At 35.6% G+C, this 26,394-nt stretch overlaps 1 protein-coding gene across 6 annotated transcripts in view; it reads left to right on the forward strand.

The window, feature by feature from the left end:
* Nucleotides 1–26,394, forward strand: part of Atp8a1 (ATPase phospholipid transporting 8A1) — a 215,317-nt gene that overhangs the window by 49,144 nt on the left and 139,779 nt on the right. For 2 of the 6 annotated variants that reach the window (XM_074042343.1, XM_074042345.1), the window contains exons 6-11: nucleotides 7,032–7,072; nucleotides 11,257–11,330; nucleotides 16,696–16,765; nucleotides 17,753–17,880; nucleotides 22,884–22,995; nucleotides 24,474–24,639. In XM_074042343.1, coding sequence (XP_073898444.1) covers nucleotides 7,032–7,072; nucleotides 11,257–11,330; nucleotides 16,696–16,765; nucleotides 17,753–17,880; nucleotides 22,884–22,995; nucleotides 24,474–24,639 — 591 coding nt within the window. Of the gene's footprint in view, nucleotides 1–7,031; nucleotides 7,073–11,256; nucleotides 11,331–14,052; nucleotides 14,127–16,695; nucleotides 16,766–17,752; nucleotides 17,881–22,883; nucleotides 22,996–24,473; nucleotides 24,640–26,394 lie in introns of those variants that run through there. The other 4 variants (XM_074042342.1, XM_074042344.1, XM_074042346.1 and 1 more) reach the window with 3 other exon arrangements.

Genomic DNA, 26,394 nt, shown 5'->3' on the forward strand with positions numbered 1-26,394 from the left:
CCTCAGGGTTCAGGGATGCAGATTTATGAGACCAGGTATCTCCTTGTCAGCATACAGGGCTCATAGTGCTCTCCATGGAGGATGGGATACTCACTCTTCTGTCCTTTATGTTCCCAGACCCCGCAGGACAAAAGGTGAGGTGCCAGGTTCTTCAGTACTTTCAGAGAAATGCGAGAGCTCTAATTTAGAATAGGGTCATAAAGGTGATGTTCACCTTGATTAATCCAGGCCACTGCAGCCTTCAGAATAAATACCAAATGCTGGTCACATTGACAGTTATGTACATATATGTGACTGGGTTTGTAGTTAGTGCTGTAGATTCCTAAGCAGGCAGTCTGGTTGGGTCTGATAAAAGTACAAACAAAAATACTCTGGAGCCAGTAATGCTTCTTTCAGGATTTGCTCTGATAAGATATAATCATGCGAATATAGTTCAGCATTGTTTGTGATGGTACAAAAAATTGGAAGCCAGAATCTTATTCAAGAGGAGGGTTGTTGACTGCATTATGATATGGCTGTTGTCTGTGGGGCCCCTAGAAGTGTGATGCTGAACTATGACCAAGACCAAGGAAAAGACGGGCTAGTGATGGTTTATAATACTGCTGAAGGCTCGAAATGCCCCTCAAGCACCCTAGACTAGCTTCTCAGTTTAAAGATACGTATACATTCATGGTTTCCCTGGTTTAACCAGTTATGCAGTCTGGTGTGATTAATTGCCTACAGGCTGTAAAAGACCCTGCTGGTAATTTTTGCCCAGGCTTCCATAAAATTAGGATTTCTTATATATGTCATAGAAGTTCAAAATCCATGTCTTGGGTGAATGAGAAGGACCCCAGGGAGCTGTGGGGGAGAAACCTGTGTTTCTCAGGCCCACAGTAGTTTTCTGGACTTGCATTTTTCTGTTGTACCAGATTCTTTACCTTGAGAGCCAGTTGTGAATACATCCTGTGGAGCCTGTGAGTTGGTTCAATTATCAGGCCCATTGGAATTGACCCATCCAATTTTGGGGGAGTATTTGTCAAAAGATGAGTTGTCTATGCTTTGTCGTTAAAGTATTTATAGTATATCAAGTGGAAACCCAAGTTGCAGAGAAACAAATTTTAAACAGGAAGTAAAGCAAGTATGTCCACAGTTTTCTAGAGAAAGGGGTATGAGGATGCAGTTAGTAGTCCTTGCCTTGGCAAGGTAGCATGGAGATGAGACTGTCAACCTTTCCTTTGTATGCTCCTGTTTGTCTTGTTGGAAACATGTATTGATTGTGTAGTTTGATGGAAAATGTCATCAACTGATTGGTATTTAAAAGTTTCTTATATGTGTAACTTTTTGCCAGAGATCACATTTTCCAGTGTATCTCTTCAGTAATTAATTGAGAGGAACCATTTGTGTGCAGAGTAGAATGTACTGTGGGGGCAGGGGACCAAAATCTGAGAAAGGTAAGCAGGTTTGGATGTACAGAGAAAAGTGATCAGGGCAAGGTGGAGAAAATAAGTAGGTTCACAAGATGGAGACAAGAAGCGGATTTGAAGAACCACACTTAGTGCTGTTCCGTGAGAGTGCCAGTGGCTCCCACTCTCCTGAGTGTGGTGATGACTCTCCCTGGCTTGGTCTGTTGGGTCTGAGAAGCCTGTTCTGACACTTGTGTCGTGTTGAATGGAATCAGTAGAGTGGGCCAGGGTTATTTTTAGATGTGAGCTAGCAAACATCTGCCAGGTGGCAGCATCTCAGGCAGGACTAGTTTAGGTGGCAAGAGCTAGAAGGAGTGGCCATGAGCTCACATCAGAGAATAGAGTGTATTAGTGCATCTCATGGTTACATAACCATTTCTAACTATTTATATTAGAAATCTTTTTAGTAACTTGTAAAACTGAGAAGTCTAATTTAAACAAATCCTTAAATAGCTCATGGGCATCTTTTTATACTTAGTTTTATTCAGTTATAACTCACATACCACAAAATTCACCATTTTAAATTTGAAGTGCAGTGGTCACAAGGTTATGTATCCATCACCACTACCTAATTCTGGAATGTTTTCATCACTCCCAAAAGAAGCTCCATATGTGTAAGCAATCAGTCCTTATTCTCCCTTTTCATGAATCCCTGGCAACCACTAATCTACTTTCTGTCATATATATTTGTCTATTCTAGCCATTTTATATAAATCAGATCATACAATATGTGGTCTTTTTGTCTGACTTCTTTCACATACCATATCTTCAGGGCTGATCTGTGTTGTGCCATCAGCACTTCATTTCTTTTTGTGGCTGAATAACCTCTGAAAGGATAATCCACATTTTGTTGATCTGTTCATCACTTGATGGGTTTTTTCCACTTTGTGGCTGTTGTAAATAATGCTACAGTACATATTCATGTGCAAGTTTTATATGAGTTTTCTGTTCTCTCAGACATAAACCTAGAAATGGAATTACCAACTCTTTGATTTACTTGTTGAGGAACTGCTGGTGCTTTCCAGTATAGCTATGTGTTAAATAACATATATGTTATTTAACATATGATCTACTAGGGAGTGGGTATCTATCCTTAATAAATCTATGTAGCTACTACTGGGGCTTCATATGGTTCCAAACGCATGGGATATTAGGAATCCAGCATTCCATCCAGCAAGTACCTCCTGAGTGCCTTCCTGTTGCTCTGTTGTAACTCTGGGAATACATCAGAGTGGGACAGGGGAGGTTCCTGTTGTCATGGATCTTTCAGTCAGGGAAGGAAATGGCCCTTAAATAATCCTCTCTCAACAAAATATATGGTAAAACTGGGATCTGTGCTCTGAAAGAAAAGTGCAGGGAGCTCACTTATCCTAGAGGGTAGTGGTAAAGGACCAGATATCCACAAATCTCCTTTGTGAAAGCTGAGATCTGGAAGATATAACTAGATGAGAGTGGAATAAGGAGTGCCAGCCGTGGAAACACATGTAAAGGATCAGAAGCAGGAAAGACCATGGGCCTCTGACCACTGAGGACATGGGGAGGGTACAGAGGGAGTGACTGACTAGAGGTTAGGATGGGGAGTTGCTGAGTTGCTCATAAAAGGCTTTTTATGGTAGAGGGATTTAAAAAATATTGGCCAAATTGGGCATAAAATCAACAGGACGTTTTTGTTAGCAAAAACTACTCCAAATTTTCAAGGACTTTTTTGCATAATAGCAAGAGTTTTTGGGTTTTCTTTCTTTAAAAGAAATAGATAAGCAGTGAGGTAAAACTGCCCCAGTAATATAACATTAAGTTGCTTAGAAATTATAACTACAATAAAAAACTTATCCAAACTAACAAGTTAAATTAATACTTACAGAATGAAAAGGTGTTTATACAAAAGTTTAATGCATTTTTATGTACTACTAATGATAGAAAGATTAAATAAAAATGTACTATTTATAACAAGAAAAAACCATCAAATATCAAGAAATCTTAAAGACTCATTCACAAAAAGCTAAAAAACATGTCTGAGAAAAATTAATGGAGATATAAATAAATGAAGAGAGATAGCTTGCTCATGATTTGAAAGACTTGAGCACCAAATCAAACTCCAGGAGGCTTTGTGTATGTGTGTTATGTCTTGTTTAAGAATTAAAAATTCAATTCTAAAATGTGTGTGAAAATACAAAGGACTTAGAATAGCCAAATTAATATTGTCAAAGAACAGAGTTGCCACAAACTGACATTAGTCAAGATGATGTATAGTGATATGAAAATACGCAAATCAATTGATGGAATAAATAGAGTCCAAAAATCAGTCCGTCATAGTGCTATTTTGATATAATGGAGAAAGAAGGATCTTTTAAACAGATTCTTAGATATGTTGATTGAAAGCGCAATACAAAAATACATGCATGTGGTATGAGTCCAAGTATAACCATCCCTTACTATCTGTAGGGGATTGGTTCCATACTCCCTTCCCAGGATATCAAAATCCCCAGATACTCAGGTCCTTCATACTAAATAGTATAGCATTTATGTATTGCCTGTGCACACAAATACTTTTTTTTTCCTGGTCCTATTTATTTATTTATTTATTTACCTTCATTTGTTTTTTTCACATGTGCATACATTGTTTGGGTCATTTCTTCTTCCTGCCCCCTTCCCCCATCCTCTCCTCCCTCCCCCCTCGAATACTTTAAAGTATAATATGCTTTATTATACTTTATAATATACTTATTAACTTATAATCTTATAATACCTAATATAATATGATACTGTGTAAACAATTAATGTGTTATATTGGTCAGGGAATAATGACAGGGAAAAAAGTCTGTACCTATTCAGTACAGTTTTTTAAAAAATATTTGCTATCCACAATTGATTGAATCCACAAATATAGAATCTGTGGGCACAGAGAGATGATTGTATGTGGAGTACAAGACTACTCTGTGATAACTAACTTATACTTGTATCTGAGGAATGGAAGAATAGATGCAAAAAAAAAACCATAAGGGGTCATTCTGTAGTTCTATAGCTTGTTCAGGCTGATTGGTGTTTATAATTCTCAAAATTCGTTGAATAGAACACTTAACATCTGTTCACTTGCTTTAAGTTATACTTCTGTTGGAAAAGAAAACCTCATGAGCATGAACTTCCCTAACTAAGGAAAGTAGGCAGAGTGTAAGATACCAGGAAACCATGAATGTGCTGGTTGACTGGTATGCTTCATAGACAGAGTTGGCCACTGCTCTGTCCCAGCCACATGTCACAGTGTGGAACTGAACCACAAGTTACCTGACCTTCTCAGCTTTCCATATAAGCCTAAATTCTTAATTTTTGCTTGCAATTTTTTTGTTATTTAATACATTAAAATCATTGTACTCATTTGTCATTATTCTTTTTTTCCACAAATAAAAATTGTGTACATTTGTGGTTACAACATGATATTTTGATATAAAGTTAACTGTCTGTGTCTACGGGGTCTGCATCCACAGGTTCAACCAATCTCAGGTAAAAAATACTCAAGAAAAAAAATTGTGTCTGTACTGAATACATTCTGGCATTTTTCCTTGTTATTCTCTAACCAATACAGTATAACAATTGTTTATATAAAATTAACATTTTTAGGTATTACAAAATAGTCTAGAGATATCTTAAAGTATTCAGAAGGATGTGCATAGGTTATATGCAAATTTGCACCATTTTATGCAAAGGACTTAAGCAGCTATAGATTTTGATATCCATGGTGGGGGGAGGGGTCCTAGAATTGGTACTAGCAGAGGATTGTATGTATTCATTGTGAAATGATTGCATCAATCTGATTAGCATACCCATTACATCACAAGGTTTTTTTTTTGTCAAGAATATTTAAGTCTACCCTCTCAGCAATTTTCAAGTATATCAGGTACCATGCTGTTCAATAGATCCTTGGAACATTTATCCTCTCTGACCTGAAGCCTTATCTCTTGGTTTTAGAAATATTAAACACTGATTTAAATAAAAGAGTTAAGTATTGGAATTGGGAGAATGTTTACTGGTAATTTTTTTTTTCTTTTTTTTTTTTTTTTGGTGGTACTGGGGTTTGAACTCAGGGCCTCATGCTTACTAGGCAGATGCTTTACCCCTTGAGGCACTCCACCAGCCCAGAAGAATGTTTACTAATGTGAGAGAATCAGAAGGGAAGTAAATGGCAGTAAAGAACTCTAGATGTTATTGAACAATTTTTTCTTATTTAAGCTGATGCAGACTTTTAGCCCAATCATTGTGTCAGTTAATCTTAAATATAGTTGATTTGGCCAGCACTCGGCTGGCTCTTTGTTGAGTACATCTTTATATTGCAGGTACTGGGTTATGTAATCATAGAAGAGAGTATTCTTGTTTTTTCACAACTCATGATAGCAGGTAATTTTGAGGAAGACCCTGCTAGGCTTTGGCCTTTAGCCCTTTCAACTTGAAATTACTTTTTGAATTGATGAAATTGACTCACCAAAATCACTTAAGATATTTATTCTTGCATTTATTTTTCTATGAGCATTTGAGTGTCTCATGTGCCAGGAATACTGCAAGATAGTAAAAATGCAGAAGACACAACCTCTGCATACAGGCAGTTTTCAAACACAAGACTATGTTTAGAATAAATTAATTTATATTGTAATATTGGTTTCAAGATCCGTTGGCATGTACTTTATGTTAAATTTACTATTTAATGTTTTGAGAATTATTATCATTATAACTTTTTTCCCAGAGGGTTAGTCTTTGTTTCTCCTAACATCAAAAGATACTGAATGTAATATATTTGTACCTAGAACTTACTGTTTTGTAAATATTTACTGACTACTTTTTGCCTGTACTGTCCTATTTTCAGGGAATGTAATGTTAAAGCAAATAGTAATTTTGCCCGTGTGAATTTACTGTCTACATAATTTATCAATGGGCCCTTTTTTAAAGTGCTAAGTTCGGTGTTATCTACCTTGTCCTGCTTTTGTTTTATTTTTTAGTGCCTATTGGTATATTCAGTGTTATGTCACAGAAGTATAGTATATGTGTGTGGGGGGGATTGTACTAGTAACTTTACAGTTGTGAAGCAATAAGGAAACTATGAAATACCCTTCTATCATAACTTAGCAATAGCCCTTTCCAGTAAGCCAAACACAGAATTTTTGCACTTTTGCATTATTACAAATCTGATGATGCAGTCTCTTTATGTTGGCTTTGTGTGCTGCAACATTACTAATCTATTACTTCTCTGCTTGTGATTCTTTTTTTTAACATTACCACTGTTGCAGCATCTGAAATATGTTTAAGCTCATCACATCATTTTTATGGCTTTCTCCTCCAGCCCAGCCCAGTAATTTCCTCTCTGCACTGAAGGAAGGGAAGTGCTTGGAAACTCCAGTGAGATGGCTGGCCCTCTGTTAGTGTTATGTCTTTGTATAATTTCACATATACTTGCTATCATAATTCATTTTTAGACCTATAATATTGCTGCTAGCCACTTTATTAAAGCTATTCATGCAAAAATGACCACTTCATCAGAAGTAGTCTTTTCCTAAGTAGCAAAAAAAATGTTCTTAAAAATGTCACTCTTTCTCTTTCCAGTTTTGAGAAACGGTGCTTGGGAAATTGTTCACTGGGAGAAGGTATGCATTGGTTTTACTTTGACTCCAGGAATGCGTAGAGGTGTCTCCAACTGGTGTAATTTTTATGTATAAGAAAATGTCAAGAATTCCGCTAATAAGAGAGCTAATTAGTAATTTAATGTTGTAAACACACATGGAGTCATCACTTAGTCACATCTACTTAGTATTTCTGCACTATTCTAGAAAGACTATTATTTTGAAAAGTAATAGTTAGAACTTTTGGGGTTTTTTCATAGTATATTTTGAGTACTGTTTTCATAGATTTTATTTAACCACAAGCTGTTTGTGTTGTACATTTTGTTTTACCATCTACTGTCCAAGTAAAATAAAAAATCTTAGTTCTGATATTTGACATTTGGATGTTTTACCTCAAAGACCTATACAAAGAATAATCACATTGGCATACTACTAATTCTCACTTTTACAAAAAAATCTTACAAACTAATCATTTTCTAATGAACCAAATATCAGTTCCATAACATCAGAGGTTAATTTGTTCTGAAGTATCTCTAACATGGAAGCTAATTTATCATTTAACAAATGTTATCCAAGTGTTCATTCTTTTTAGACCTCGATTCTAAAAGGTAAGCAAAGTCCTCCCTTAATCCTAGATTTAACCTTTGGTAACCACAGGTGGTTAAATGACTTTGTAATTTGGTAAATGACTTTTGGAGGCCAAGCCAATCTATTGAGAGGCTTTTGTTTCCTGCTATTTGAGGACACTGGAGGTGTGACTCACAGGACACACTGACTGTATGTAACACTTTTCACTCCATTATCACTCAGTTGATTAACATCTATGCATTTGGTCCTGGCTGTGTTCATTGTCACCTGTGTCCCTGCAGTGATAGAATCTGCTCTCAATAAAAAAAATTAATTGCATTTTTGTTGATTTTTAAATCAGTGATTACAATAGAAACTGACATCTCCTCCTCCAGGTAGTTGAAAATTCTCCCTTCTCTCTCTCTGGTCTTTGACATAAGAGTAACAAAGAGGAAAATACCTTAATTATGCTTTATTTCTGTGATTGCCATCTCTGTTTCAGAACAGAGTAAAAATCAAAAAAGCTAAAAGCACTTTCAAAGTAAGTTTCTTTTATGGTCTTGTCAGGTACTTGTGAATTTAACCATTTTAGAGAGAAGACAGGTAGGATATAATCAAGTATGAGAAATTGAATTTTGCTATATTTTCATCAGTAGGGTTATTAGTGTAGGAAACATAAATGCACATTCTAGCAAATTAATATGTAAACTATTTTGTGACAAGTGAAACTTAGTTTTACATGCTGTGGCAACAGAGATAATCATTATACTACGCACTCAACAAATATTTGAGTGTTTGTGCCAAGCAGTAGCAGAAAGCAAGACATATAGGGGTTTCTTTTTGTGCCATAAAATATAATCATACCATACATCCTGAGATGCCAGCCATGTTAAAAAAAAATGTGGAGAAGCACAAAAGTGTGCTTATTTGTCAGGTTAACCAGATTATTGGGAAAGTCTTTTCCTTGGTTGTATAATTTTTTGCAGATAAAAATAAAATTAACTGGGTGTGGTGTCACATTCCCATAAATGCCAACACTTAGGAGGCTGAAATAGATTGTATGTTCAAAGCCATCCTGAGCTACATAGCAAGATCCTGTGTCAAAAAACCTCAAAATCAATTAATTAAAGAAAATCAGTAAACTAAAACCAAAAATATCATCCACATGCCAAGACAGCATGGCAAATCAAGTGCAGTTTATTCAGAGTACTTTCTTTGCCACTCTAGATGTGTGGCTACTGTGATTCCTCAAAGGACCTACAAATTTTCAGTGTTCGTCTATCATTCACACATGGGACTTCAGCTTTCAAATGTCAGTAGTTCATTCTTCAACTTAATGCCTTGAAGCTTTCTCCCTGTTACAGTAGGTTCAATTTCAAGTATCTAGTTAAAAAAGGAAGCACCATGATAAAAAAGCCCCACACAGGAACATTATCTCTGCTCTTGAAATTTAAGCAGTTGGTTTCATTGTCCTCCCACAAAGACCAGACCTTCACATTGAGATTGCAGCTGACAGCATTCACAGATTTTTGAAATATGTGCAGGTGGGAAATTTAGTTGAATAATCTTGAAATCAATACATTCTTCTGGTTTAGTGTGGGGAGCATGGCATATGAGCTAGATGCATACATAAAAGTCACTGCATTAAGCTGCTATAATACTTGAAGTTTCTACTATGACATATATATTTTTTGGATGATGACTGTATCTCACAAAATATCCCTTAATAAAATGCTGCTACCTAGAATTGGACATAGCTTGATTTTTAAATCAGTCAGTTACAGCTTGATAGTCTTATCCTTTTTCATAATCCTCAGTCATAGCTGATAATATAAGAGGCTTGAGAAATTTTAAGGTAGTGGAATGAAAGTTCTAAGTATTTTCTTACACTTGGTGTTTTGGGGACTAGAAACTGTTTCGTCATGTTGTTCCTCCAGGTGGCATATTGTGTAAAGCATTTTTCCCTTCTTAGTCCCTCTTATGCTAGAAATGAGAATGCCACATTAGGAACTCAGAACCCAAAAGGAAATTGCTTAGATATCATTGAGAAATTGATCTAAAACATAGGCAAGTAAGTTCTCTCCCTTCCTCAAGTACTGTGAGATCTACCTTAGTATTTAGTAAGTTTTTGGTTTTTCCAGGCCACTGGAGTAACTACAAATTACATATAGAATGCTAATAGTTATTTTTAGTTTAATAACTGCAGTCTTCCTTTTGCCTTACAATGAATGATGTTGGGAAGCAATAGTTAGGGACTTTTGTTAAGTCAAACTGTTTGATATAGATGGCTTAACACTGATGTAGACAGATGTAGTCCTAATTTTCTGAAACATATACTTTATTGGAGAAGTATTAACACAAGGGAAGCAATTAAATGGTAACCTAGGTTACCATTTCCTTGCCATGAGTGCAAGGAATTTATATTTTATAATCGTACTGTCAGAGCACATTAAGGACTGGTTTCTGTTTATACTGGATAGGGTATTTGATTCCAGGGTCTTGGGTAATTTGTCAATTTTAGATAGCTCGAATCTCATATTTCAGCTAAAATAAATCTTTTTTGAATCAAGGTACCCAGTGTTTCCCTATCTGGGTAACCAGCATACAGTTCATAGATTAGAAGATACTCCTCCTACAACTTTCCCTAGCCCGTTCCTTCCAGGATATAAAGTAGAGCAGAATGGTCCCCTCTGCAATAATTTCTCACTATGGTTCTCACTAAGGGTACTATTCTTTCCTTTCCTCCCAATAAGGTTTTATTTTAGAATTCAGGGGAAAGTAGGGAGTGAGGAGAACAAAAAAGCTTTAACAAAAAAAGGATTTCCTTTCCTCTTCTAAATGTAGAAACTTACTTTCAGGTGCTGCAGGAGAGGCCAGCAATCATAGTGCAGTGGGAGTGACTCAGTGTGACTTGGTCACCTGAGTTGTGTCCAACTGTTACTTACTTGGAGTTGTATTGCTTGCCAAAAGCTGTAAAACATACTGCACACTCAAATTACTTTTAAAGGTTTCTACCATAGTGCATCATTAGTTTGTCTTCATGCCATATTCAGAAAAATGCTAACTGGTAGTAAAACAAAGAGATGAAGCTGTTTGTTGTTATTTGAATTGCAGCAGTCAGTTCAGTTAATTTACTTATGCAAAAACCAAGCTTCGTGTCAATATGAGTCTAAACTTTCCATTCACTGATCCCGAGCAAATAACTTAGAATCATTTTCTTCCTCTCTAAATTACAAGTAATAACTAATACTTGCTTCATAAGGGTCATTGTGAAAAAATTATGATCATATATGTGACAGTTGCTCTAGTTGTGCTAAGATTTCCTTAAATAGGGTAAAATTTTCAATTGAATTCCTCCTTTTTATTCTTACGTCAAAGAAAGAGAGTATGAGAACTTGAGATATCAATAAGCAGGTAAAATGAACCAATAGATTTTATTAAGGTACTCAGCTGGTCACACAGAGATACATTATTCATTTTTTAGAAGGCCTTCATGCCTAGATAATTTTATGCCATTTTGTGAAGTGGTTCTTGTTTGCCAATAGCCATTTTTCCTAAATTTTGTGCTTTAATACAATGGGTTGTATATTTGTAACTATCTTTCCATGCAGATGATTAACCGATTCCCAGTTTTCTTTCAGGTAAATGTTGGAGATATAGTTATAATAAAAGGCAAAGAGTATATACCTGCTGACACTGTACTTCTCTCATCAAGGTAGAGATACCTACTGATGCTCAAACAGTGTAGAGGACGGTTTCTCTACCCTGCATTGACATTGTGATTTCTCCAAGGAAATAAGGAATAAACGAAGAATTTTAAACCTCTCTAATGTTGTTCAAGCATTTAAAAAATTGATTGGAATTAAAAAGATCTTTCATTATTGCCATATAGAAAAAGTAATAGGTACTATCTAATTGAAAATTAAGAATCTGCTCTTCCTCTGGATGTGTCCAGATCTATGTGTGTGGACCACTAACTCTGTTTAAGATTTCCTACATGTAGTTTATATCCATGGATTGGGTTCTTTCAATTTTATCTTTCAATCCTCATGGGTTCTTTTGATTTTATCCTTCAATCCTTGTTCATCATAAATTATTTTATGATGCAATCAGACATCTCTGTAAAGTTTCCTGATCCTTGTGGTGAAATGGTAACAACAAAATGGATGAGTGATTTTTTTTTTTAATAAGTCCTTTTGAAATGCTATATTCTTCTAATAAACAATAAGTACTTTCCACTTTCTTTTAAGTTCTTTCTGATACTGCATTTAGATAAATTTTGTTCTATCCATATTTAAGATAGTGTTAAGTTAGTATTTAGGACATATGGCACAGTTACCTTTAAAAAATGTGATTTCCAAATGGTTTTAGGTTTAAAAACTGTAAAACTAGCCCTACTATAAATTAAGAAAAAATGTTTCTGATATTTTAGAGGTTGTTTATCATCATTTCCTTGGACAGTTTTATTTGTAAAATCCACATATAAATATGGACAGTGTCCTTTTTCCAAAACCTATTTAATCAGGTCATGATTTAAAGTGATTGGATTTTTTGACAAATTAGTGAAATTTAATTACACAAATAAGAGTTGTCTTATTTCTTTTTTGATGGTCCTGATGTTTGAAGAAAGTTATTTATAGAAATAAGTCTGCAGGAAGTTGAAATAACTATATATTTCTGTATTTTTTTAATTGGCACCTTTTTGTGCTATATACAGAAGTTTTTTTCAAAATAAACTCTATGGATTCTTTAAATCAGTCATTCTTGTCTTAATTTTCTTTGCTGATATCTTTGTCAGCATCCATTTAAAGCTTACTGGCTACACTTGGCTGTGTGAGAGCAAGTTCAAGGGTGAGCTTATTGCCATTGTCTCAGCTCTGGGTAGTGTCAGGTATTAGAGAGAACTCTGCTTAGAAATCAGAAAACCAGGATTCTTATTCTGGCTTGGTGATTTTGAACAAACTCAGGCCTTAATTTCACATCTTTTCTGTTGAGAAATATGGACTAAATGAAATGATTAAACCCTAATATTCCCCAATTATTCTTTCTAAAATGTAACAGACTGAGAAATCTGAAACTTGTCTGATCCTAGGCATATCAGGTTAAAGATCCTTAGCGTATATTTTTAAGCTTTGGAGTAATTTTTACAAGATTTGTTTTCTCAACATTAAAGCCATTTCCTAGTGGCTATCGATATTGGTAAATCAAGTATATCTTAATATATAAACTATGTCCTATAATTATCTGTAGCACAGTGATTAGCTTCCTCCAAAGACTATTATATTTTAAAAAGATTATATAATTCATTGGTTTTGGTTCTTTAGTGAATTCAACGTGTAGTGTAAAGATTGTTCTGTTTGGCAAACATTTCTACCAAAGTAACAATACTTCCTTTCAGCTGGTTTGTTTTCCTTGAGGGAGTTTTGCATTACTTAGCTCTTTAGAATCTGTATTAATCTTAAGGATTATGTTGTGTTTTATCATCATTTAGCAGAAAGAGAAATTTTGAGATTGATTTCTATTTTTCCTCCTCACTTTAGATAATAACAAATTGTCTTCATTATGCCACACTGTCCACTGTCAAAATAAGTACCTGGTGATTGTCACCTGCAAGTAGACACCATTTAACAATAAGGATAACCACTTTATTATACTTACTTTCTAAAACTTTTCAGCTACTAATTATTAATAGTGCAACTTCTGCAAGGTAGCTTGAAAGTAAAGTATGAATGTACAAGTTTCTGTGTTTGATTGACTTTCACTTTGAAATGAAGACATTGAAATTGTAGCATTTAACAACTAATACACTTTTGTGTTAAGAAAGTACAAAATAGAATAAAATAGCTCAAGGTATTGATTCAAGTCTAGACAGACTTAACTCCAAAGGCTGCAATTATGCCTTCACACTTCCAAAGACCCCTATCTTTGCATCTTTTCATTAAAGTTAATACACACTTAATAACTTTGAAAATGTTTTGGTTTCAGAACTTTTTTTTTTAGTATGTGGGAGGTGGGGAGCTAGGGTAATATACTTTATACTTTGTTTTTAAATTCTTATAAATGTAACTTCCATAATTATTTCTTTGCTTCTGGGGTAGGAGTGGACATCTGTAGATGGCAGGTTGAAAATTTAGAGAAAGGAAAATCTGTAAGATAAAGTTGTTCTTTATATAAAACATTTTTATTTAAAAGTTGAAACTTTTTGCATTAGAAATTGAAAATTGGGTTTAAAAGCAAGTAAGTAATCTTTAAATGTTTTCTTATACATTCAGACCTGATTAAAATAAGTTTTGAAAAAATCGGCATTAGACATTTTTATTAACATGTATTATTTTCTATAATAATGTCAAACCTTCTGTCTCTCTTGTCCATTTGTTTGTTTTTTTCTCTGTTATTCATTTTTTCCCATTTTAATTATTTTAAACTGGGACATGTAGGTGGCAGTAGGGGAAATAGTGAAAGTGACCAATGGGGAGCATCTCCCAGCAGATCTCATCAGTCTGTCCTCAAGGTTAGAATCACTGAGTTGTACAGGACATGTGTATGTGGGTCCTCACCCTAAACCAGACAACTGTTGCACCCAAATATGGTTGAGTTCTCTCTCTCTCTTCCTTAAAGCACAAACATTTTTATATTTCTTGGTGATGGACATTTCACAAATGTTTTAAAAGCATTTTATGAATATTATGCTGGATGATGTTTGTCCCTCAACTGGGCAGATTCAATTCCTGTTGTTATCAATAGGAGTCCAGGAGGCATGCCAGTAAAGGTAGATTTTAATTTCCTATGCATCATTAATATATATTCATATTTACCAACATGCCTCAATACAGGCTTAACTTACTACTTCTCCAGGATACTGTGCTTAACAGTGTAAAGTTTTTCATGAAACAGTCATTGAAAATTGATTACATTTTAAGCCTATTTTCTTAATCTTGTATTTTAAATTTTCTATAAGTTTTATAGAATCCTTGTAGTTATTATGACTATAATTTGGGCTTGGATAGGGTTTACAGAGGACCCCCTGCACAAAGCTGGCTGTTGTACGTTGTTGTACTGCATGCTTTGGGATCAATTTTTATCCCACTTGTAACTCGTGACCAAGTGCACGTTACTTGGTAAATTTCAGTGTCTACTAGTGTCTGTATTGTGATATGCATCTTGTTTCATTTTTCCACTTACTAATCAGAAAGCCTGCTTTGCCTCTCTGACTGTAGTTTGTGTTTTGGATGTCATCATACTTGGCTTAAATATGTATGATCTAGCATGATTCCTTACCTCTTGCTGCCTTTTCACAGTACTGTTAAGAACTGTTTCAGTCACAGCTGTCTAAAGTGGTTATTAAGAATGTTCTGAATTTGAATGCATTTTTTATTTGCCCCACCTCAAAGAAGTCTGCCCTTTAAAGTCCCAGACAAGTTCTTTTGTGGGGGGGGGGGGAGAAAGAAGTAGAATTAGAATGTTACTCTGATCTTAATATATGACTTTAGATTAATAATATATAGATAAATAGATTTATCAGTAAGATTTTAATGCATTTTACTGCCAGAATATGGAATCAACACTGTCACTTACATTTCATTTTTTATCATGCTTCTATATTATCAGAAAGCTGTGTCTGATAATTTCATAAATAATTTGTTTCAAATAGTAAGGATATTATAAATTTGGAACAGTTGCCAGAGCAAAAATTACTATTTTGATAAAGATTTAAATATAAAAGGTTTTGAAAAAGGTTTTGAATAGAGTGAATGTATATAGGTATTGGAAAACTGCAGTTGGGAAAAAGTAGCAACCTTTATGAAAGAAAGCTCATAAAGCAAATGGGAGAACTTGCGAAGTTATTTTAAAATGAATCTCTAAAATATTTGATTAATGTCCATGTCTTTAACTAATTTCCACAAATCTCGGGGCCACGAAATTAAGCTACATGCCCATTTCAGAAACTCAAAATAGTATATTTTGCACATGTACAAATTGAAGTTGATTAGAAAATTCCAAATGTTTCTGACTTGTAAATTTCTTTCATCCTAGCTCTGACACAGTACACATACTTACCAGGAATTATATTCATAGTTATTTATGTGATGTTAGTAAGTTAGGTTTATTATATATCCAAGTGCTAATGAGATCGTTTTAACCTCAGATTGCATTTCCATAACATTGAGGATCATATTATATAGTTGTGTCACAAGCTGACATCTGTACTTGCTGGGCAAATAAGGTCAGCATGAGAAGGAAAGAGATATATGACAGTCTAGAGTGACAGGTCTGTGGTGAACCTGGAGAACATGGACCCTCTTGTCACTGCACACCAGATTTCATGAAACATTCCTCTGAGGCTTCATGAAGTAGATCTTCCAGGTACAAGGCAAAGAGTAATATGGACAAGTGGGCTGATTTTAATTTTTGTTTTTCCTGTCTCAGGAATCTCTCAAGCAATTTTTAGAGGTAGGAGAATAGGAACCAGAAAAGAAAATTGATGGAGAAAAGTATAAATCTACTTTCATTGTAAGATCTATTCCTGTAGCTCTTAAAAATAGCCTTAAAAATTTAATATTATGTGGTCCATATGGTCCTTTCACCATAGCTAAAAGGGTGGGGTAGTAAATGCAAATTCGTAGAAGTAGCCATCTGGAATTTTCTAATCAACCACTTTGCATAACCAATTTATGTGTGGGCCAAAAGCATGAAATCTCACTTGATGTTTCTGAGCTAGAGATAAATCTGGACACAAAACTGCTTTATATTTCAGATATAGACTGTGTTGTGTCTATATGGATGAACAATTTAAAAATAATGTGACAAATCCACTCATTACATTATCTCAAAGACCATTACCAAGTGTTGTCAGAAATTGCTTTTGGGTCCTTCTGGCTGGAAAGCTGATCTGTGAGTTGTCATGCATGGGTTCTGCCTCACAGCATCTTGCTGTTAGAATGAAAATCATCAAGAAGCTAGGTGATTATAACTTTGTCTAGAACAAAAGCCTTCATGAATGAGCATTTAAATAAGTTGTTGTTGTTGTTCTGCTTTCCTTCCCCCACTAAATCTTGGTGCTTCTCAATTCTAAACAACAGTGAGCCCCAGGCCATGTGCTACATTGAGACATCCAACTTAGATGGTGAAACTAACTTGAAGATTAGACAGGTGAGTTTAGTATAAGTTCACACAATCATTGCTGTTTTATTACATGCAATTAAAGCTTTGTTATTAGTTTTATTCTGAGCTGAAGTAATTCTGTTCAGTTGCAGTTTTCTCACTGAACCGCTATGAAGACATTTCATAAATTGGTATAAATTTAGAAATCAAGTTTACTTGCCTGGTCAAAAATGGTCTACCATATAAAGACAATTTGTAATACTTTGACATGTGTTAGCTTATTTTTGCTATTCACCTGGCCCAGGTTATTATTTGACCTAGTCATATTGAAAAGCTGTTATTTCTATTTCTATTTTAAAACTCTCATGCACCTTGGGGATTTAGATTAGTTTAGATTTCTATAGTTACTTTTCATACCATCCTTAAGATCTTTATTTTTAAAGTCTTAAAAAGGGAGTTTTTATAACATTCATACATATATTTTATAGGTGAATGATAAGAATGGCGTGTGAGAGACATTTAGGATGTGGTAGAACGAGATCATCACGAGGGATCTGGACTCAGACCACCCCAGAAAGAGGGCTGTGCTTAGTGGCAGCCATGTCTAGCTAGCCAGAAGGAAAACCTGTTTTGACTTTTTCCTTCTCAGGGAATAGTTGGGAGGGCAGACAAAACTACTGTCATTGAAAACAGACTCTCCCCATGTTTCATCGCTTTTTCAGATTCAGGAGACAGAGACTCTGTATACTGAATATTAACTTTATTTTTGGAAACAGATGGCTCTTCAGGAACTTACTTCAAAATATCTTTGCAGACTAATTTTTACCTTCTGTAGAACTGTCGCAAAAACTGTCCCACTTGGCTAAAATGAGAAGGAAGATATCCCTAAATTATGACTTGAAAGGGTGCTGCATAAAGACAGAAAATTGCTTATAAAATAGTGGTTTCCTTCAGATCCTAAGACCTGGATGAGTCCCCTGCCCTGACTCAATGTACTTTAATATACTCTTTTCTCATTTAAAATTTTTTAAATAGGGCTTACCAGCAACCTCAGATATCAAAGACATTGACAGTTTGGTGAGAATTTCTGGCAAAATTGAATGTGAAAGTCCAAACAGACATCTCTATGATTTCGTTGGAAATATAAGGCTTGATGGACATGGGTATGTAAATTGTGTTCACCACGTCACCAGTATTGCTGAATGTCTTCTAAGCCTGGGTACACATTATTTTTCTGTTCTAAGTTTGAATTCTCAAAACTCTTGTTTTAAGCATGTCTATATTCCAACCCAAGTCTTTTTGTAAAAACACTGAATTTTAACTCCATGCATGTGGTATAACTAAAGACTTTCTCAAGGTTCCTGCCAGTCTAGCAATTGAATGTTTCTAGAGGGGCCCTCCAGACTTTTGGCACATTGTTTAGTTTGTAAATAACCTGTGGTTTATTCTTTGACAGCAATACTTGTGATAGGGTTAACTATCCAATTCTGGCCTGAGTCCACGGTGTTGAGGATCTACCCTTAAGGCATTCATTGTACTGGATAATTTCTTGTGTTCTTCTGTGGGTAATTCCATACTCTTTCCTAGGCCATGTTATCATCTATCATCTTCTGTTACTGCTTCCTTTCTTTCTCTCCTCTTTCCTCCCATTTTCTTACCTCTTCCCTCATTCATTGACTCGGAATTTATTATGTGCCTAGAAGACTGGAGGTGTGACTCAAGGGATAGAGCTCTTGCCTATCAAACAAGGGGCCCTGAGTTCAAATCTCAGTACTGCCAAGAATTTATTATGAGCTTAATAGGCCAGGCAATTTACACATATTGAGAAGACAACAGTGAACAAAGAAGATAAATATTACTACCTTTGTATCTTCATTCAGTCCAGCTGCTATAACAAAATACCTTAGGTTGGAAAAGTTTATAAACAACATAAATTCATTTCTCACAATCCTAGCAGCTGAGAAGTTCAAGATCAAGGCACCAACTGATTGGGCATCTGATGGAACCTGCTCCTTACAGAAGGAGTCTGCTCTGTGTTCTTTCATGGCGGAGGCCCTCAGGACTCCTTTATAAGGGCATAAATCCCATTCATGAGGTAGAGTTTCCATGACCTTATCACCATAAAAAAAAAAAAACCTCCTTTTACTGAGGATTAGGTTTCAATTTATAAATACAAGGAGTACACAAACATTCTAAACCATAGCATCTTGTATACTTACTTTCTTGTAGTAAGGGAAGGGCAAAAGACAAACAATAAAATGATAAATGAAAATTTTAGACCCTATATGAGAAAGCAGTAAATGCTGTGGGCTGTGGAAAAGATAGCATAGGAGAAATGAGGCGCCCTTGGGAGGGAATCAGTTAGGGTAGTTAAAGTCAACCTCATTCACAAGATGACATTTGGGTAATGACAGGTAGGAGGTGAGGAGCTTAACCTTTTGAATATCTTCCAGACAGAAGAAATAGTGCAAATTTTTATATATATAGTTACATGATCTTAAAGTAGACAATGCCTGGAGTGATTGTGGAATGTTAGGTCATTGTGTTTAGAGTGACATGATTATTAGAGTAATAGAAGAAAGGCCAGTAGAAAGTAGTGGGCCAGATCACATAAGGCTTTGTAGGTAATTGTGAAGGTGTATTCTGAGTAAATGGGGATCCATTGGAAGGTGATGATGAAGGCAAATCAGCAGTTCAGTTTTGGAGTTATTAAGTTTATGGTTTCCAAGAGGCAGTTGAGTATATGTCTGAAGTTTGGGAGAAAAGTCTTGGACTAGATAAAAGTAGGGAGTTGTTGGCATACTTAAATCCATGGGGCTAGAAGAAACCAGTGAGAGTGAAAGGAAATTGACAGAAAAATTTAAAGGCCCAAGGACTGTCCTAAGACTGTCCAACATTAAGAGAGTGAGAAAAGAGGAGGGACTAATAAAAGAGTGTGTCCAAGTTCATAGGATAGAAACCAAAAGAGAGTGAAGAAACTACCGAAGTAGAGAGATAGGAACTAAAATGGGTCAGATGTTGCTGATGATCAAGTACAATGAAGCTGAACATTAACCGGGTTTAACAAGTGAAGAGCATGGAGTTTGGTTAGATCAGGTGGACCCTAATGAGAGTGAGTCTGAGATCATGGAAGGAGTGGTGTCAAAAATAATAGGCATAGACTTCTTTTTCAAGGAGTTTTGTTGCAAAGGGGAGCAAAGAAATAGGGCAGAACCTGGCAAGAAGGATAGGATCTTTTCTGCCTCCATTCTATTTTCTCTACTTCTCCCCTCCCTTCATTCCCTGTATCCTCTATAGTGTATTTTATCCGACAGACATTTATAGTGACCAAGTAAATGTCATCTAGATGTAGAAGTTCACCCAGCCTGGGAGAATGTTGCCATTGCTTTCATTATTTTGTAATTGCATTGTTGGAGTTTTTGAATTCCAAAGAACATTTGAATTATACCCTGACCATTCCTCAGATCCACCAAATTTTTCCTGTAGTTTTTGAAGTAATTGTTGTTCACAATTTTTCAGAGTGATCTTTCTTTGAACATACGGTTATAGACTAATGATAGATTTGGCCATTTATACAAGTAATGTTTCTTTAGTCTGACATTACTAACTGGCCAGCTTCCATTTCTTAACAGTTCTCCAATAAATTGATGCCAGGCAAATCCATGCTGTAAAGTGGTGCCAAGATTTAGGGTGCGGATAGAATTTATATAAAAACACTTTATTTTATATGAAAGGTGGGAATAGATTTTCAAGACCTTTCCATCTGTAGCACATTTGAGATTTGACAGTGATCATCCAGAGTACTTGGAAACTGTTTGGAGTGAGTATACTTTGGAGTCTTAAGATGAGAATCATGGCCTAATTCCAGAAACTTTCTAATTCCAGCTCTGAGGAAAACTAGTAACAACCAAGTTTTCTTGAGCCCTTATAATTAAAAAGTGGTGTGTTTTCCTTTTGAAGGGTTTCCTTTTTCAAGGGTTTGTACCTATTTGCAGGCAATCCATACCACAAATGTTGAATGACAGTTGACGTGTTATACTTCATTGGGTGGTTAAGGAACAGTGGGCACACATGTGTCTTAGAGCATAGTCCAGCAATTTCTCAAGAACTTCATGGCTTGGCATATGACTCAAGTGTAGAGTACCTGCCTGGCAAGTACAAGGACCTGAGTTCCATACCCAATACTGCCAAAAAAAAAAAGTCTTGATCAAGAACATCATGGAAACTTTCTTTAATCCCAAGGCCCCTCCCAACTCTGAAGTACACCCCCAAATCTTGAGACATATACAAGATGGTTTTTCTATGGCTTAGATACGATTTGTCCCTATAAAGGCTCATGTGTTAGAGACTCAGTCCCCAATGTGCCAATATTGAGAGGTGTGGCATCTTTAAGAGGTGGGGCTAAGTCATGAGGTGCCACCTTCTGAAAGGATTAAGGCCTATCTCATTGGAGTGAGGTCTTATGGGACTAGATTAGTTACAGCAGGTTTGTTATAAAGTTCCACACACTGCTCTTGTTACTTGCCGCATGTATTTCTTCCATGTTACCACATATCACAAAACCCTTGCTATATGTGGCTGCCTATGTTTGAACTTTGCAGCCCCCAAAACTGTGATCCAAAATAAACCCATTTTTTTTCTTATAAAATGGGTATTTTTCTGTAGTCAAGATAGGCTGCCATTCAGATGGGTCTGGAGACAGGCATGCTTTTTGGGCATTAAGAATGAGTTTTAGCTTCTTTGTCCTTTCTGTAAATAGAAATGCATTATTTCCTAATGATTAACTCAAGTACCATTCTAACCACCTATCTATATTGGTTTCACCTGAGCCAGTGGACGTTTTGTCCAAAGCTCATGTAACCATTGGCCTCTGAACTCTACTGGACCACAGAAGCCCACTAGAAAAAGAGACCTTAGCCTCATTGACCTTCCCTAAGAAAGAAATTCTACATTCTCTGTAGACTTTTCTTGGGAAATTGTTTCCTTTATTCTAGAAGTTTTTAAGTGTACTTTTTGTTATTGGTAATGAGAATCCCTGAGCCTTTATATTTTGTATATTATATTTCCATTCACCCAATATATCTTTCACGGAGTTGTGCCCTTCTTATATCCCTGAGTGAGTTTGTAACATCCAGTAATGGTCCACAGAGGGTAGCCATACAGAAAACCCACAAAGAATCCAGCTTGAGTCTTATTCATAAATAATGTGATTAAAGTATGGGATATGAATGCTTACCATTTGTTGGAAATGTATTTGTAAATCTTGGAAAGCTAATCTCCAAATCTTACAAATTGAATGTCATAGAGGTTTTAGGTACAAGAACTTATCTCTGGGGGCAGTGCAAGCCTATGTTGAGATGTGTGTGCTGATCTTGCTTGTGTATTTTTTTGAACCTCTGCTATGCAGAAAGCTAGTTTTCATTTGAAGGAAGTGGGGCAGGGGAAATTCCCTTAGCACCACCACTTCCAACTTTTAAGAAATCAAAATCAACTTATTAATTCATAGAATGTCATAAATGCAGGTGAGAATTTGCCTCTGAATTCTGAAACATTGCCTACCATTTTAAGACAGCATATTAGTTTTCTCAAGCTGCCATAACATAAACCATAGATAGGTGGCTTTAATGAAAGAAATTTATTGTTCTTGTGATTCTAGAGGCTGGAAATCAGAGATTAGGTTAGCAGCATGGTTGGGTTCTGGTGAGAGCTGTCAGTGTGTCTGGCAAAAGATGTCATCTCTATGTATCTTCACATGACAGAAAGAAATCTCTCTGATCTCTTCTTATAAGAACACTAATCCCATCATGAGGGCCTCATCCTCATGCTCTCTTCTAGTTGCCTCCCAAAGGTGCCATCTCCAAATAGCCACACATTGGGGGTTACAGCTTCAGCATATGAATATTGGAGGGGGATTACATTCAGTTCATAGGAGATAATGAAGTTATAGGAAATGGCCAGTGAGGTATTAAATAGCAACTTAAACCCTTTCCAACTGTTGTTCCACTTTAAGAAAATTATTTTTTGGTGGAGAAATTACTTCCTTTCCCAAAATAAATGCAAGAAGGGTTGTTTTAACAATAGAGCCTTTTAGAACTGTATAATGAATGTATAGTTCTTGAACATTTTAGAAAATGTCATTTCTAAATAACAACATCATCTGTTCTAGCACTGTTCCCTTGGGAGCAGATCAGATTCTTCTTCGAGGTGCTCAGTTGAGAAATACTCAGTGGGTTCATGGAATAGTTGTCTACACTGGACATGACACCAAGCTGATGCAGGTGGGATTTTTATCTATGACATCTTTTGGACCTAAGACTTTTGTAAATGTGTATTGTTCATAGCTCTCAGTACAGTAGTCCCAAACAGAGTAGACCATCTGTCACAGATTATTGAGCCCCACTCCATACATCTAGAATCTGGTACTTCAGTGGGTAAGGCCTTGAAATTCCCTCTGGAGGAGAAAGGCTCACTGCACACAGGAAGGGTACAAAGTTTCACCATAGACCACTCAGTGCCTGAACTCTCTGGCTTTGTGTGTTGACTCATTGGCAGCATTTTCTATCAGTAATCACTTCAAATAGTCTATGTAATAATGAGTGCTCTGCATTAAAACATATGTTTTATAATTTTATTTTAATGGAGTGATCAAATTTTAAAATCTATTTTCTTTTTCTCCATAAATTTAAAGAAAAGTATCAAATAGCCATTTTCATAGCATTCATAGGAAAGGCTATTTTTGCCATCAGCTTTCATCCTAACACTAATGTTCACACATGCTTGAGGCTAGTACTTCTCTACCTTATGATACATCTGTGTTCAGTAGTTCAAAGGCTGTGGGAAACACACTTTTAAATACTAAATAAATATCTACTCTAAAGACTAACACATTTGTACCTTGTATAGGCGTGAAGATGTTACCAACAAACAAGAAGGACTGTTGTTAATGCTTCTATTCTTAGAGCTTCTATAAATTCTGGAAATCTTCATTTTTATATTGATTATGACAGATTTAATTTTCTGTCCTGTAAATGCCTTGGTTAGCACAGATGTAACATAAATGTTTGAATCATCAAATATAACTGAGGATACTTCCCTTTGTTTTGGTTTGGTTTTGGTTTTTGGTGTTTGTTTGTTTGATTGATTAATTGAGACAGGGTCTCAGTATATAGCCCAAGCTTTGTAGCCATCTCACAATCCTCTTGCCTCAGTCTGCTGAGCATGCACCACCATGCCGAATCCCTCTGTTATTCTTTGTAGCCAGACTACTTGAATTGCTGCTGTGTTCGGTGAAACAGTTGTTAAATGCCACTCGAAATTTGAAAATCACAGATTCCCTTACATGTTGCCTCAGACTTTGGATTTTCTAAGAGTCTAGGTGTGGGAACGTAGTCCTTTTTCTCTGCCTCTTTTCCAAGCAAAGACACTAACTAGGTGGCTCTCCATGTCCTTATTGACTTAAGTAACCATCTTCATTTTACCTGCCACAATGTCAGCAAAAAGAATTTTAGTTCCTCCTTTTCTTTTTTCTTACTGTTTTACATCCCAGGAAAAGGTTTGGACAACATAGTGTCCTTGGGAAAAAAAGATGGTCATCCATTGACACCTTATTACACTTGTCATGGGTTTTGCATAATTGTCATGTGTCACCTATGTCTGGATATTGAATAGTGATTTTGTCATTCTCATCAAATACTTACTACACAATATTAAATTGTTTGTGCGCATTTACTACTACTCATCTTGTTTCTTTTTACAGAATTCAACAAGTCCACCACTTAAGCTTTCCAATGTGGAACGGATTACAAATGTACAAATTTTGATTTTATTTTGTATCTTAATTGCCATGTCTCTGGTCTGTTCTGTGGGTGCAGCCATTTGGAACCGAAGGCATTCTGGAAAAGACTGGTATCTCAATCTAAACTGTAAGCAATAAAGAACTGACTGCATTTGTTTTTTCTTTCATTAAAACTTATATTTGTGGCCTAGGGGTGTGGCTCAAGTAGTAAGTAGAGTGCTGGTCTAAAAAGTTCAAACCACAGTACTTCCATTAAAAAAAAAAAGGAAAAAAAAATAAGAAAGTGTGTATTTGTTTCACAATTGATCTTAATTTGTTTTGTGGAATTTCTTATTGTTTCTAAAAAGACTTTGTTCTAAGATAATTGAACATTTCATCTTTATTTTTCAATGAGAATTCCAGTAAAAGTAAGTAAAATTTTAGGAGCTCTAAATTTTGAAATCCTTAAAAATATACTGAGCATTAAATAGTAATATAAGATGTTCAGTATGTATAGCTGTTAGCATGTTATATATAAATAAAAAACATTATTTAAGAGTATCTTTTAAATATTTTTAAGTAAGGTTTTTAAATATCTTTAAGTATCTGGTAAAGAAAGTAGATTGTTCATGTATGGAGAATTGTGTGTGTGTGTGTGTGTGTGTGTGTGTGTACAAATTACCAAACAGTAGTTAACATCCTTTTATAATGTTTGAACTAAGGGGGCTGGTGGAGTGGCTCAAGCAGTAAGAGCACCTGCCTAGCATGGGGCCCTGAGTTCAAACCCCAGTGCTACCAAAAACAAAATAACACAACAAAAACAAAATTTTAGATATACTTTCATTTGAACTCAGTAGCAGAGAGTCCTGTATGCGTGCTCATCTTCTTGCCCCAGGGAAAGTGCAATTAAACAGTTTCCCTTTGGAGCATGTATCTTTCTGCTATTGTAACATGAATGTACCACCTATAAGTATTTCTAGGAAGTGACTTTGCATTTCCATTTGAGGAGTACTTAGCCAATAAATACTTAATTTCTGAGAATGTGAAAGCAAACTCCAGTAAAATTCTACAGCAAAAGCTGATCTTTAAAGCTGTTTTTATTACATTCATTTAACTTTGCAGCTATTCCAAGTTGTTTTTATGGTCATTGATTCATTGTTTCAACATGAAAAATGTTTCTACTGCTATCAATTTGTTATATCTCTTATGTATCAGGAATGCCTATTTTATTTTCCTTATTGAGGAAGAATAGTATAATTCACCTAGAACCTTAACTATGGATAAATAATATTCATGCAATTTAAATTGGTTTTTCTCCTACTGTTTTATTTGTTTGCTTTCAAAGTACGTTTTAATTTGGAAATGCTTTTAAGAGTTCACATAAAAGCGATTGCATCCGATTGAAATTTTACACTCATCTACCCTCAGTCCTCTCCCTAATACCTCTGAGCTTCATGTTTGAACAGAATTTGAATACTTGGTAGTTCTTTCACTTTTTACTACCACTGTGCTGCTCTTCATAGAATTAACAACATATTGAACACCAGCATAGTCCGTCAGTATCCACGGGTGATTGATTCCAGGACACCTTGAGTATATAAAAACTAGATTCTCAAGTCCCTTATGTAAAATGGCACAGTATTTCCAATAACCTGTGTCCTCCCATATACCTGAAGGCGTCTCTAGATTACTTACTGTTCTGAATACAATGAGCTGTGTAACTAGTTATTATACTAGATGATTTAGGGGATAATGATGAGGAAAAAGACTAGGCATGTTCACTACAGACACAAACTTTTCCACAATACTTTCAATCCACAGTTAGTTGGACTCTCTGCTGCAGAACCATAAAGGGCTGGCTGTTAAGTAATTCCAACTTGAAAGATGAATTTGAGAATTAGGA

This window comes from Castor canadensis, chromosome 9 (genome assembly GCF_047511655.1).
Source record: "Castor canadensis chromosome 9, mCasCan1.hap1v2, whole genome shotgun sequence".
In the NCBI taxonomy this organism is placed as follows: domain Eukaryota; kingdom Metazoa; phylum Chordata; class Mammalia; order Rodentia; family Castoridae; genus Castor; species Castor canadensis.